The sequence below is a fragment of the Rana temporaria genome, chromosome 6 (genome assembly GCF_905171775.1).
Source record: "Rana temporaria chromosome 6, aRanTem1.1, whole genome shotgun sequence".
Taxonomy (NCBI): domain Eukaryota; kingdom Metazoa; phylum Chordata; class Amphibia; order Anura; family Ranidae; genus Rana; species Rana temporaria.
The window spans coordinates 57,556,852-57,572,614 of NC_053494.1; the positions used below are offsets into that span (position 1 = coordinate 57,556,852).

Here is a 15,763-nt window from a genome sequence, read left to right on the forward strand (position 1 = left end):
TACTTCTTTTGATTGCCTAATTTATATATAAAAATTACAATACCGGCTTCTTAATATGCTTCAATGTATTTTTTTCTCCAAAAGGTGTCAGAACAGGCGCAGCCTTTGTGACGTGGATAAACAGAAGAATTGGACATAGTTTTGTGTTACTCAACACTACTGAACAGTATGAATCTTTTATTCAGTCAGATACAGTTAGTGTGGTTGGATTTTTTAAGGTATGAACAAAATAATTTTTTATGTGGAATATACGGCAGATAGAACCTAGTTATAGTTCTATTCATTATAATAAATCAGTATGCGATGTTCAGGGATTATAAATTGCACAAAACTGTTGTATTAGGTTCTAATCATACCACTAATACATGTATCCACACATGTTGATTTTTGTTGAAGATTTCATTTAACTTTAAATAGTTTGTTTAGACCATATAACAGTTGTTAGTTGCTCATGGCTGTGAACACTTTATAAACTGTACTTATTATCAGCTACATAGGCCTGTAGTATGGAAATGCCTTTACCATGGAGAGCTTGGTCCATATGACCTAAGATTCTGTTCCTCATAGACTTTGTGTTGTTGTAACAGATTGGCTTTTTGGGAAATTTTAGCAGTATATTTGAAAGCTTCACATTTTGAACATGTGCATCTACACATGTCTTCTGAAGCTCTTAATGGCCATTGGATATGTTTATGCCTTTTAGAGTTGTTTTTACAAATTCTGCTAGCCCTTTCAAGCAGGGATGGAAACAATAAAAAGATAAACTTTTTTAAAAACTTCCAAAAAAAAAATCTAATTTCAGCAGGGATATGAAGGAAATTCTTCAAGGGCAGGAGCTAAAATAAAAAAAAGGCCATGTCCTAGATTCAGGTAGGGCTGCGCACCGTTTTAACACTACGCCTCCGTAAATTACTTGCGCTACGCTTCATTCACGAAGCAGTAGCTCCGTAATTTGCGCGCGCTCTCCGTAAAACTGGCCGGCGTAAGCGCGCGTAATTTAAATGATCCCGTAGGGGGCGTGGATCATTTAAATTAGGCGCGTTCCCGCGCTGAACGTAGTGCGCATGCTCCGTCGGGAAACATGCTTGCTTCAACGTGAATGTAAATGGCGTCCAGTGCCATTCACGATTCACTTACACAAACGACGTAATTTAAAAAAATCGCGACGCGGGAACGACGGGTATACTTAGCATTGGCTGCTCCTGCTAATAGCATGAGCAGCCTTACGCAGAAACCGACAAACGCAAACGACGTAAAATGCGAACGCCGGGCGCGCGTACGGTTGTGAATCTGCGTGAGTATGCAATTTGCATACTCTACGCTGACCACTACGGGAAGGCCACCTAGCGGCCAGCGTAAGAATGCAGCCTACGATACGACGGCATAAGAGCCTTATGCCAGTCATATCTTAGGCTGCAGTCGGCGTATCAAGCTTTCTGAATACAGAAAGTCGATACGCAGGCGCTACTTAGCAATTACGCTGCATATATATGGATACGCAGGCGTAATTGCTACCTGAATCTAGGCCCATGTGTTTAACTGTTCTAGAATGATGTCTTCGTGCCTTACCATTCCAAAAGACAATTACAACATATAAGCAACACTACAAGCTGCTAGTAGGACTGGGGGACCTTATTTTCTGCTCTATTGGCCTGATTTGGCTGTTATTTTCTTGATATTAGCGTCAAGCCTCATACACACGACCAGTTTTCCTGCCAGAAAAACTGCCAGGAGAGCTTTTGGCCTGGAAAACCGGCCATGTGTATGCTTCCTCGCAGTTTTCCCGACAGGGAAACTGGTGGGAATCCCGGCGGGAAAATGGAGAACCTGCTCTCTATTTTCCGGGCAGTTTTAAACCTGGCAGTTTTCCTATGGGGAAACACTGCGAGGGAGCATACACACGGCCGGGATTCCCGGCCAAAGCTCTCCCCCCAGTTTTCACGACAGGTTCTCGGTTTTTTCCCGTCGGGATTCCCGGCGGACTTTATACCGACAGGAATCCCGGTCGTGTGTACATGGCTTCAGAAAATGGTAACATTGCTTTTGAAGTGCACATGGGAGGACCATACTAATGTTTTTGCAACATGCACCATATAACATAAGGCTGGTTCTGTTTGCACATGAGCATTACTCCTTACATGGCTTTATTGCATATGCTCATATAAGTGTCATATATAAGAATACAAGAGATTATGTCTCTTTACATAATCCACTGTTTTATACAGGATCTGAACAGTAATCTGATACAGCATTTCACAGAAGCAGCCAAAGATGTCTCTGAGTTTCCTTTTGGATTTGTTAGTAATGAAGACATTTTGTCATACGTTGGCATTACAGGGAACATGGTTGCTATACATAAAAAGGTAAGAAGCCCTTTATACTATTATAAAGTGTACTCTACAATTTTTAAAAGATACCTATTCAGATTTAAAAACATGAGCTTGCTCTTTGAGAGGATAGTGATAACCCCACACAGGCATATGGGTAAACGGCATAGCCAGAATATATCTGAGTGGCTGGCTTTGCATAAATATCGGTATCAGCCTTCTAAGCTCCTTTGGAAACCACAATGTGATTAAGGCATTGATTTGGTTCTTTTTCTTTCTTTCTTTTTTAAACAAAGCTAAAAACAAAAATTGCTAGCAGTCAGTCATTGCAGAAGAGATTCAATACATCTCTTCTACAATCAAAACTGCTCTTGTCCTAGTTTGGGTGTTGGGATGAATTGGTTCCCAATCAGGAGAAAAACTGCCGCCACAGCCAGCCATGCAGCCTCTATGGAGCCCAGGGGAGAGGGGGGCCCAATCAGGACCAGGAGAGGTGAGCTGTTCCTTGATGTCCATCCACCATCTGCTGTTCTGTCACCTACATGTGGTATGTATGTTGTGGCTGCCAGTGATTGTGCTTCACTTTCCTCTGTCCTCCCTGTTAGTTTGTACCAAGTGCCAGGACTCTGAGAAGGCCTAAATCCAACCACCACATCTAAGGCCCCGTACACACGACCAGTTTCCTCGGCAGAATTCAGCTTCCGACCGAGTTTCTGGCTGAATTCTGCCGAGGAAACTGGTCGTGTGTACACTTTCGGCCGAGGAAGCCGACGAGGAGCTCGGCGAGGAAATAGAGAACATGTTCTCTATTTCCTCGTTGTTCTATGGGAGCTCTCGTCCCGCCGAGGTCCTCGGCGGCTTCAGGGCTGAACTGGCCGAGGAACTCGATGTGTTTGGCACGTCGAGTTCCTCGGCCGTGTGTACGAGGCCTAAGAATTGGTTAGCTGTAATGTAATAAATTCTTGCTTTGGAGGTTCAGGTTGCCCATCCAAGATTTGTAATGGTAGTAGCTCAGTGTCATATTAGAATAAGACATGGCCATTTAGGTGGTGTAACATCAGGTGGAAAGAGACATCACAAGTAAAACAATTTTGTCCTGTTGTAGCAGGAAAATTAAAAACAGGCACATATCATGGAGGAAGCATCATATGGACTGTCAAAGCTGGAATAACCCTATCCATATAAAACACCTGCAATTGGGTTGAGGGAGAATGTGCCCTTTTTAGTCCCTTAAGTGAAGACCTTAAGTAAGAAAAGGGGAAAGGGGGTAAGCCCCATAATTCCACAAAAACAGATGTGGGGGCTTGATATTTACACAAGTTTTGAAGAAGGGGGTCACCTCTGCATTGCTTGTAGAGTATAGCTAGGAGTGTAGATAATGTTTTCTGAACCTATGTTTTCTCTGCCAAGGCAGGTCTTTACCATCTAACTCATGGGTCTTCAAACTACGGCCCTCCAGTTGTTCAGGAACTACAATTTCCATCATGCCTAGTCATGTCTGTGAATGTCAATGTGTTACAATGCCTCATGGGATGTGTAGTTCTACAACATCTGGAGGGCCGTAGTTTGAGGACCCCTGATCTAACTGGTCTGAGGCCCTGATTGGCAAAGAATGCAGATTTGCCATTGGCTATTATTCCCAGCTTGACTGGATATAGCAATGGTATATATTATATATTTTCCTCTCTTTTTAACTTCTAAAGGCTATCTGCTTCTGCACTTTGGACAAAAAGCCAGGAAAGATAAAGGTTTTGTAAGTCATCATAACCAATGTCAGCTACCAACAATATTGCAGCCTTGTCTCTTATGTTGAAGACTTTACAGTCAGGGGTTATGGGTTGGCATGGGTTAGCCCCTTGTGTAGTTGTTCTGGGTGGAGGAAGTTGAAGGGAATTTCCAGGGTATTTTTGAAGCCATGTTAAAGAAATGGTTCAGGAGTATTGCCATCAGATCTCTCTAGAAAACCAATCAATGGGAAATGATTTCTCTTGGTATGATTTTCTCACTCATAAAGTTTAAGTTTACACACAGAGGCCCGGATTCACAAAGGAGTTACGAATAGCGTAACTCTGAATGCGGGCCGTCGCAACTCAGCCCCTGATTCATAGAATCAGATACGCCTCACAGTTGCCTAGTTGCCTCACAGTTGCCGTCGTATCTTAGGGTGCATATTTCCGCTGGCTGCTAGGTGGCGATTCCGTAGATTTCGGCCTAAGAATATGCAAAATAGCTAGATAGGCCGATTCACGAACATACGTGCGCGCCTGGCCTATCAAGATACGTCGTTTACATAAGACATACGCCGGCGTAAAGTTACCCCTCATAAAGCAGGGGTAAGTCATGTTAGGTATGGACGTCGGAAACGTACGAACAGCGTCGTATTTTACGTTATTTACGTAAGTTGTCCGTGAATGGGGCTGGGCGTAGGTTACGTTCACGTCGACTAAGCATTGAGCGGGCGCAATTTACTTTGAAAATTCAATGTGATACTGAGCATGCGCGCGCATGCGCCATTCGTAAAAAGCGTCATTTACGTGGGGTCATGATTAGTTTACATAAAACACGCCCACCTCTTCCTTCCCTTACGCCGTCCTACGTGATTCTATGCCAGAGAGTTCCCTTTTAAATAATTGAGTAACCTGCGTGAGTGTAGTGATTCTCCCCTCCTTTTCCTTGGCTCTATCCCCCAAATTGTTCAAATCCTTTTTGAGCAATGATAAGTCTATGTTCACCCCCTCTACCTGTGAAGCTAGCAGGGATTTTACATTCTTTGACAACATACAGCATATGCGCCAGGGTGGGTCCCAAGGCATTTTCAGGATCATCTGTAGAGTAGACCTCCTGCTTTAGAGAAGGACCCACAGGCAGTGTTTGTTTAAGTGAGCTGGAGCCTGTGTTGGGTGAGAAGTGGGAGACAGTAGAAACAATTAATGTGTGCTGCATTGAAATTATGCTTCAGGTCCATTAAAAAACTACATAGTGGTGCATTGCTTTTCCACAATGAAGATTTATGTGTAAAATAATGGTAGCTGCAGCATTCTGAATTGTATGATTGTTCACCTTTTGCTTGTTTAGTTAAATATTGTTTTAAATGGACACAACGTTACTTTGGATCTCACAATAACTGTGTTTTATGAGAAAAGATTTTCGTGTAATTGATAGAAATTATATCTGTTTAAAATATATGTTTTTTATTTTATTGTCTGTTACTAAAGGAAAAACCTGTCCGTTATTTATTATCAGAAGAGGAAATTAAAAGCAAACTGGACCTAATTCGATCAATAAGAATTTACATCATGGATGTTGTAACAGAGTATAACTTGGAGGTAATTGACCTACTACAGTTTGCATTTTTAGATTAAATTACATTGCAACTACGATGTATAAGGAGTCTTTTAAGTAGAAATGCCTCTGGCTAGATTACTGATTTTGTTTTCCAGACATCTGTGACTATATTTGATGCTCCTGTTAATAATCACATTCTGCTCTTCACATCAAAAACATCAGAAAACTTTAATCCAATATATGAAAGTTTTGAATCCGCTGCTTTAGAATTTAGAGGACAGGTATGTATTGTAATACGGTAATTACTCAAAAGATATACAAGTGTTAGTATTTTGTGTAACTATCATTGACACTAATCAGGACAATACTGTACAGACCCATAAAGGAGGCTGGTATTATATACTCTTGGTTTCACAAAACAGTTGTAGACGTTATGTAAAGTAGTTTTTCATTTTTGAAGAAAGTTCACTCTAATTTGATCCCTTCATAAAGTAACTTTATGCGTTTGTTACCCCAACATTGGTGACCCCTTGTCCTACCTTCTGCCAGCGGTGCCCCTTGTCCTATGCCTTGCCAATGGCGATCCCTGTCCTCTGCCCTTGGAAAGTAGATAAAGAGGAGAGTCTGGTATCCAGTAAATATGAGTTTGAAAATGGGTTTTAAAGCCGTTTATTGAAGGTAGTAACATGTATAATCAAGCCAATGCATTTCAGGAGAACAGTGACTCTCTCTTCTTAAGACTATTCGACAAAGAGGTAAACAAGAACATATATATGGAACAATATAAACTTGTAGGAATGGAAAAGTAGCAGCTAAAAACATAATTTAGATAGTTATATGCCAAAAGGTAAAATGCAATAAAACTAATGAGGGCTGTACAGAACAAATATACATATGTCTAAATTTGCTGATCAGATGCTATAACTGAGTATCGATACAGAAACACATTGCCAAATGAAATAAAAATAAAAGTAAACATGAAGATAAAATCAATATATATGTCTATTGTTAACTGGCATTCAGAAGTGTAGTGTTAAAGAGGCATAAAAAATAATAAAAATGGTTGCTAGTATTCTACCACCAACCTGTTGCTGCATGCTAATGGATGAGAGAAGGGTCCCAATGCATTGTATCTGTCGCACAAGGATCTGTGGGGAAAGTTAGACCCCTTTCACACTGAAGGCATTTTTCAAGCGCTAAAGGGCTAAAAATGGTCCCTGTATAGCACCTGAAAGATGGCTCCCCTGCAGCCCCAGTGTGAAAGCTTGAGTGCTTTCCCACTGGAGTTAGAAAAAGTCCTGCAAGCAGCATCTTTGGAGCGGTGTATACATCGCTCCCCCACCAACCCTGCCTATTGAAATGAATGGGCACCGCTGCCGAAGCCCCTGGAAAGGGCTTCGGCAGCGGCTTTTTTTGGGCGCATTTAATCCTTTCTTCGGCGCTAGTGGGGGTTAAAAGCGCCCCGCTAGCAGCAAAAAAGTGGAGGGAGAAGAAGCGGAGGGAGAAGACCGGAGGAAAAAGACACAGAGCCACGTGCAGGAAAATTCTTAATTTTTAATAAAGGACTTTTCCAAAATTGTCCCTTATTTTTTTATAACACTACACTTTTTTTTGGGGTGAATAGGTAGGGGTACAATGTACCCCATATTCATTGACATGGGGGGACAGGGATCTGGGGCCCCCCTTGTCAAAGGGGGCTTCCAGATTCCGATAAACTCCCTGCCGGCAGACCCCCACAACCACCGGCCAGGGTTGTCGGGAGGAGGTCTTTGTCCCCACGGGGACAAGGTGCTTTAGGGTGGGGGGTGCAGAGCCCCAAAGCACCCACCCCCATGTTAGGCTGGGTCCACACCTATGCGAATTGGATTCAGGTTTCCCTGTATTGAATTTGAATAGCAAGAGAATGTGACGGGCTCTCTATGGAGCCGGTTCGGAGCCGGTTCACATATTTCCGGGGCGGCTGCGGAGTGCACTGCACTGTGTGTCTTTGGTTCAGTTTCAGGGCCAAATTCAGGCAAAGATTTGTCCCAGATTCATCCCTGAAACGGAGAACAGGGACGCATAGCATTTCTGTGTGATCTGCGGCTGGTTTAGGTGTGAACCGAGCCTTAAAGGGGTTGTAAACCTTCCTGTTTTTTCACCTTAAAAAACATCTGACTCTGACTGGCCCCCCCCCCCCCATTTTACTTACCTGAGCCCTGGAAAATCCTGTGTCGAGAACACGCTGGATCTTTGCCCAGGGATCTCAGCTCTTCATTGGATAGATTGATAGCAGCGCAGCCATTGGCTCCCGCTGCTGTCAATCAAATCCAATGGCTCCGGGGGGCGGAGCCGAGTCCTGCATTTGGCAGCTATGGACGCGAATGCAGGATTTAGGAGCGCACCCGCAAGGTAACCCCCTAGGAAGAACGCTTCCCAGAGGGGGTTATCTGATGCGGGGAGGAGCCGAGAGAGCCGCCTGGGAGACCCCAAAAAACGGCGTTTGGGGCTATACTGTGCAAAACGCAGTGGAGGTAAGTATGACATGTTTTTTATTAAAAAAAAATAAAAAACTAACCTATAGTGTCGTTTTATGGGCCTGTGGTCTAGTATGGTCCAGGAGGGGGAGCGCTCACTCCTCCCCCCCTCCTTTTTTGACCTGCCAGGCTGCATGGTTGGATAAGGGTCTGGTATGGACTTTTTGGGGGACCTACGCTGTTTGTTTGTTTTTTGGGCATAGGGGTTTCCCTTAAGTTCCATACCACTTCGGTCTGCTATGATCTGAGGGGGACACGTTTGTTTGTTTTTTTTGCTGTGGGTTCCCCCCTCAAGATGTATACCAGACTCAAAGTTGGATCCTGTTCACTATTCATTGAAGTTGTATGGAAGTCAGACAGGAAGTTGCAGAGCAAAGTCAGATCAGAAGTCATGCAACTTCCATGTCAGAACAGTGTGAACATAGCCTTATTGTCAGAGATTAATTGAACAAGCTGAAGTAAGAGCTGGTTCACACTGGGGCAACTCGTCAGGCGACTCAGCCGCCTGACAAGTCGCGTCCCATTCTATTCACCAGAACCGTTCTAATAGGAGCGACGCAAGTCGCTCCGACTTAGAAAAAGGTTCTTGTATGACTTTGGGGGCGACTTGGGGCGACTTGCATTGACTTCTATACAGAAGTCATTTTGCAAGTCGCCTCTGAAGTCGTCTTCAGGACCACTTGCAGAGTCACCCCCGAAGTCGTGCCGCCCTAGTGTGAACCGGCTCTAAGGCTGGACTGAGTGCACAGTCTATTTGCCTTGAGTAAATGAATCCTAATGGTATCAAAAATGTTTTTCTATATTAGGATGGGGGAGAGCTAGAGCTTTCGGAGATTATCAGAATTTAAACAGCAGTAGTGTTAAGAAAAAAAAGATGTTCACCAATAAATTTATCATTCAACAACTTAGAGTAGGTATACTAATGGACGGTGTGGTGTACACCCACCACTTTACTATGGATAAAGAAGTCTGTATAGTAAGTAGTATAGGTTTGCTATGGCATTTTTTTTTATAAGAAAATATTTACAGAAGCTTGCCCATTATTGATCTTTCAGATCATTTTTATTTTGGTCGACACGGATGAAACTCGTAACGGTCGGCTCTTTGAATATTTCCGCATCACAGAAGTTGACACTCCAGCAATTCGTATTCTAAACATAACAAGTGATACCAAATACAGAATGCCCGCTGATGATGTAACCTTTGAAAATGTTAGAAGTTTCTGTCAAAGTTATTTGGATGGAAAAGCCAAGGTAATATACAGATTTAGGATTTCTTATTAAATAATTCACTGCTCTGCTAATATAAAAAAGAAATACACTCAATTTAACGTTTTTAAACCCCTTCTGATTTATGCTTCTTTATAATTCACATAATTGTGTAACTTTCCTGCTTTTCTGTGTGATGAACAATAAAGCCTCATACACACGATCGGACTTCCATCTGACTTTTCCGTGGATTTTGCTCCGAAGGGCGATGTCTGTGATACACACGGCAGGACTTTTTCAGCCAACAAACATGAATGTAGTGACGTAATAGACGTGGTTTTTCTGATCTCTACTGCCACCCCTTGGGCAACTTGTCCTATTGTTGTCTGATCTTTCACATTGGTTCTGAGCATGCGTATTTGTACTTTGGACTTTAGTCCGATGGACTTGGGTACACACAATCGGATTAGCCGACGTAGGACATATGTTGCCGGAAAGTTTGTCTGCGAAACACAGCGAACATTTGTCTGATAAAAGGACGAAAAACCTATGTACCGTGTAGCAGCTGCGCCCGCAGGTTTTTGCACTGTGTGTCTGTGAACACTGCTCTGTCACTTGTTATGCAAATTGTTCTAACGATTGCTTCTGTTAAAAAATTAATAAACACCTTTGGAAAAAAAAAAAAGGGGGCGAAAAAGTTTTTCCGATGGAGCATACACACGATCTGCAAAAACAGGTCCATCGGAGGTTTGTTGTCAAAAAGTCTGATCGTGTGTACGGGCCTTAAAGAGCAAGAAAAACATAATATGTCTATTACGTCACTACGCTCGTGTTTGTTGGCTGAAAAAGTCCTGCCGTGTGTATGCATACCAAGTTCCACGGACAACACCCTTCGGAGCAAAATCCACAGAAAAGTCTGATGGAAGTCCGATCATGTGTATGAGGCTTAAGTCTATCTGGGTCTAGAGCAGCGGTCTTCAAACTGCAGCCCGAGGGCCGAATGCAGCCCTTTGCTTGCCATTATCCGGCCCTTGAGGCACTATTCTCCCACTGATACGAGACACTATTCTGCCAACTGACAACAATGGGGCACCATTTTTCTCATTGACCCCAACAATGGGCCTCCAAATGATGGGGCACTATTCCTCTACCCTATACCAAATGTGGCAATGTTTACTCCCACTGATGCAAGGAAAATTTCCACTCCTGCTGGCCACAGTCCGGCCCCCCTAAAGTCTGAAGGACAATAAACTGGCCCTTTGTTTAGAAAGTTTGGAGACCACTGGTCTAGAGTACTAGTCTAGAGTACAAGTACTTGGTCTGTACATTCCAATAAGACAGACAGACAGACAGACAGTCTGAAAGAAGAACTGTCTAAGATACTAATAATAACCAATTACATTTTACTGTTATTCTCTTAATGCAGTATGAGATTATGAAAGGAAGCACCTGATTGGTTGTTATAAATAACCCAATTATCTCTTGTTTCAGAGTGTCGGCAAACTTTCATATATTCTTTGGGACACAGTTTTTAGTATAAAGTCTCATTTACAAGGACGTAAATATTTTACTGGGGTTTCTACGTGTGTTTTCTAGGCAAAAAGTTTCTGCCTAGTGATCAGTAAAATACTTATAGTATGCGTATAGATGTCTTTAAATGCAATTAAAGACATGTAAAGACGCAAATGTGTACATAACTTGTTTTCCTGATAACTTTGTTAGACTTAATTTACGCGCCTACAAGGGCATATACATAGGTTTATACACGCAAGCACATAAAGTGCATGTTCTTAGGCACAGATTTTTTGGATTCTGTGTTACATATCTGAAAGCAGCTCATGTTTACGCACCTGTGTCAATCACCCCTTTGAAAAAAATGCAGCTGCATTCAGATCCATAATTAAAAAACACTTGTATATGCCTTTTTTTTTATGGCTGTGTGAGTGAAGCCTAATGGTATTTATATATTTTGACTGGCACTCTTGTATTATTATTTCGGCAAGTGTAATAAACAACTTTATTTCTTAAAACAGCTGCAAACAAATAGTGAAGAGATCCCCAGCGACTGGGACAAACATCCTGTTAAAGTGCTGGTTGGGAAGAATTTCAACAAAGTTGCTTTCAATAAATCAAATGATGCCTTTGTCATGTTTTGTAAGTATAGCTATTTTTTCCTCCATTACAGTACAGAGACGTTAGGTCCTCTTAAATAGCATTTAGTTCATTATCTAACAAGATGCTGGGTCTCTCATGGGAAAGGACTTTCACTATAAAATATAAATAGTGAGCATTATGTACATTATTACACAGCTGCTAGCAAAAAAAGTAATTTACCAAAACCCCCAAAATAAGCATAAAATATATGCAGTGCTGTATATGTGCAAAAAAATTATAAACAAATAAACAGTCTACAGAAAAAAGTATAAACCATCTCTCTGTATCCTGTATTAACAACTTGCTTACTGGGCACATATACCCCCTTCCTGCCCAGGCGAAATTTCAGCTTTCGGCACTGCGTCGTTTTAACAGACAATTGCGCGGTCGTGCGACGTGGCTCCCAAACAAAATTGGCGTCCTTTTTTTCCCCACAAATAGAGCTTTCTTTTGGTAGTGTTTGATCACCTCTGTGGTTTTTATTTTTTGCGCTATAAACAAAAATAGAGCGACAATTTTGAAAAAAATTCAATTTTTTTTACTTTTTGCTATAATAAATATCCTCCAAAAATATATATTAAAAAAAAAATTTCATCAGTTTAGGCCGATACGTATTCTTCTACCTATTTTTTTATTATTGCATTTTTATTAATTTTTTTTTTTACAACTAATGGCGGCGATCAGCGATTTTTTTCATGACTGCGACATTATGGTGGACACTTCGGACAATTTTGACACATTTTTGGGACCATTGTCATTTTCACAGCAAAAAATGCATTTAAAATGCATTCTTTACTGTGAAAATGACAATTGCAGTTTGGGAGTTAACCACAAGGGGGCGCTGAAGGGGTTATGTATGACCTAATATGTGTTTCTAACTGTAGGGGGTGTGGCTGTAGGTGTGACGTCATCGATTGTGTATCCCTATAAAAGGGATCACACGATCGATGACGCCGCCACAGTGAAGAACGGGGAAGCTGTGTTTACACACAGCTCTCCCCGTTCTTCAGCTCCGGGGACTGATCGCGGGACTCCAGCAGCGATCGGGTCCACGGGTCCCACGGTCCTGGAGCTTCGGACCGGGTGGCGGGCCCCCGCCCACGACTGGGCACTAGCACAGGACGTACCTGTACGTGCATGTGCCCAGCCGTACCATTCTGCCAACGTATATGTGCAGGAGGCGGTCATTAAGTGGTTAAAGCATGCTATCCCACATTTGTCCATGGAAAATCCGACAATTGTTCGATGGAGCGTGCAAATGGTTGGATTTTCCGCCAACAGCCTGTCATCATACAATTCCTGTCAGATAATCCGATCGTGAGTATGAGGCTTTAGCCTTACCACTTTTTCTATTCTCCAACATGTTGTGTAATGGTTCAGGGTCTATATCTGTCTATAATGCGCCACACAAACACTGACTGGCTTGACCACCACAAAAGTTAGAATTTCAGTTTATGTCCCATGAGCCCAACTCTAGATAATTCTCAAATAAAAAATAAATAAATGATTATTATAAAAACAAAAAATAAATATTATAATTATTTCCACATTCAAAGATGGGGATATAAATAAGGCTTAGATAGAAACATTTGGGGCCAGATCCACGTAGGGCGGCGTATTTTTAGGCAGGCGTAGCGTATCGTAGTTACGCTACGCCGCCGCTACTTTGAGAGGCAAGTGCTGTATTCACAAAGCACTTGCCTCTAAAGTTACGGCGGCGTAGCGTAAATCTCCCGGCGTAACGGCGCGGAATTCAAATGATGAACAGGGGGGCGTGTTTTATGTAAAACAAGCCTGACCCCACGTAAATGACGCTTTTTTCGTACGGCGCATGCTCAGTATCACGTCGGATTTTCAAATTAAATTACGCCCGCTCAATGCCTAGAAGACGTGAACGTAATTTACGCAAAGCCCTATTCGCAAACAGTTTACGCAAACGACGTACACAACAGAAAATTATACGCTGGCCCGACGTACATTGCGAACGCCTCATAGAGCAGGGGTAACGTTACGCCGAAAAAAGCCTTACGTAAATGACGTAAAAAAAAAACGCCGGGCGGACATACGTTTGTGGATTGGCGTATCTAGCTAATTTGCATACTCAACGCGGAAATCGACGGAAGCGCCACCTAGCGGCCAGCGTAAATATGCACCTAAGATCCGACGGCGTACTAAGACGTACGCCAGTCGGATCGAGCCCACATTCAGTCGTATCTTGTTTTGTGGATACAAAACAAAGATACGACGGGGCATCTTAGAAATTACGTGGCGTATCAATAGATACGCCGGCGTAATTTCTTTGTGGATCTGGGCCTAGGATTTTAGGCACCAAAGCAGCCCTGTACACTTGACTAGCTTGCAATCCGAAGTAGAAATGTCTATTTCATAGCTTTTTTCGTCTTATGGTATACATTAGAAATGGATACTGGGCTGTGCTGCTAATTTCCACCTACCCGCTATATTTTTCCTTACCTCTGAAGGAAGCTGGAAACAGGAATAAAACATGGAGGAGGCATCGCATTAACATCCGTGTACACATAAATAACTTGCTCATTTAGTATGACTGTTATTTCTTCTTCCCCATTACAGATGCTCCCTGGAACAAGGAATCTCAAGAGCTATTACCAGTGTGGGAGGAATTAGGAAAAAGATATATGAATAATACAAATGTGACAATTGCTAAAATAGATTGTACGGCCAATGACATTCAGCTTATAGTGCTGGATCGCTACCCCTATGTCCGTTTCTTCCCTGCAGGATCAGATAACAGGGTAAGGAAACAATCTGAGAATGTGACACAATCAGAGACCTCTGTTTCAAGTGAACCTGTCCTCTGAAACTACTGCTGGCCACAAACAATTAAGCCGGCCATAGATGAATTTAATTTGAGCCGGTTCTGCAGAGGCCGGCTGAGATTCAATCCACGTATGAGAAGGCTGGTTGCTGAAGTTGATCCATTTCAGCACAACCCGCCTGTTGGATTTTTGGAATGCGATTACCAGTGGCTGCAGGAAAGAAAATTGAATCATCTATGGCTTGCCTAAAGCCGTCCACGGGTTGCAAGAAAGAAAATCACTTGATTCCCCCATCAACATAGTCATGCCGCGTACACACGATCGGTTCGTCTGATGAAAACGTCCCATTTTCATCAGACGAACTGATCGTGTGTGGGCCCCATCGTTTTTTTTCCCCATCGGTGAAAAAACATAGAACCTGTTTTAAAATTATCTGATGGTTAAAAAACGCATGCTCAGAATCAAGTCGACGCATGCTCGGAAGCATTGAACTTCATTTTTCTCAGCACGTCACCGCGTTCTGACACAATCAGTTTTTTTTTTTTTAACAGGGAAAACTTTATTAGACAAATCAGCATTACATCACAATTACACTACAGTAACGATCAGTTTATTAACTGATGGTGTGTAGGCAAGACTGATGAAAGTCAGCTTCATCGGATATCTGCTGAAAAAATCCATCAGACCGTTTTCATCGGATGAACCAATCGTGTGTACAGGGCATCAGTGCTGATGGGGGAATCCCTCCTGTGGAGCTAGAGAGGGAGCTGTCACTGCCGGGAGAATATAATGAATATTGCTGGTGGCTATAGCCACTGGCAGTAATCACATGTAAAAATTTGGCGTGCTGGTTGTACCCAAGTCGATATATCATCCGGATACATTCAGCATGCCCTTAGATAGTTAAAGTCTTGGCCAGTCCCTGCTGAACCCGCCAAGATTCCAACCTATGGCCGGCTTTAGTTTTAATTTTGTTCAGCCTGAAATAAAAAAAACTTGCAGGTTTCTCCATCCAAAAAAGACGGATGGAGGAATCCCATCATCCACCTACTGGGACATTGTATCATAAGAGCAGCAACCACCACGGTCAAAACATGCGCTGATTGGATGCAGCCTCTGATCAATGGAACATTTTCCGTTGTGTCCCTTTCGACAGAAGTTGATTAAATATTCAACATTTTGCGAGTAGGGAGCTGGACCAGCCAAACTTCAAACCATGCATCGCCAGATTAACAGCAAGATTCTCATGTAAGTTTTTTTTTTTTTTTTTTTATGTAGGTTGAGATGCATGCATTTTTTTTTTTTTTTTAAAGCATTGCAGGATCCACCAAACCCAGGCTGCCATGTTATGGAAATATCAATATACAATAACAATACCAAACTTGACAGTTCATTTATATTCCCCTAACTTTCTATTGAAGATGAAAAGATTTTCAGAAAAGTACACTTACCTACCATACCTCATGATGTAAACTAAT

At 42.3% G+C, this 15,763-nt stretch overlaps 1 protein-coding gene across 1 annotated transcript in view; it reads left to right on the forward strand.

Annotated features, from left to right (window-relative positions):
• Positions 1-15,763, forward strand: part of PDILT (protein disulfide isomerase like, testis expressed) — a 35,911-nt gene that overhangs the window by 13,551 nt on the left and 6,597 nt on the right. The window contains exons 3-9 of the mRNA XM_040356859.1: positions 85-218; positions 2,226-2,363; positions 5,543-5,653; positions 5,768-5,893; positions 9,184-9,381; positions 11,370-11,490; positions 14,080-14,261. Of these exons, the coding sequence (XP_040212793.1) occupies positions 85-218; positions 2,226-2,363; positions 5,543-5,653; positions 5,768-5,893; positions 9,184-9,381; positions 11,370-11,490; positions 14,080-14,261 (1,010 nt within the window). The remainder of the gene's footprint in view (positions 1-84; positions 219-2,225; positions 2,364-5,542; positions 5,654-5,767; positions 5,894-9,183; positions 9,382-11,369; positions 11,491-14,079; positions 14,262-15,763) is intronic.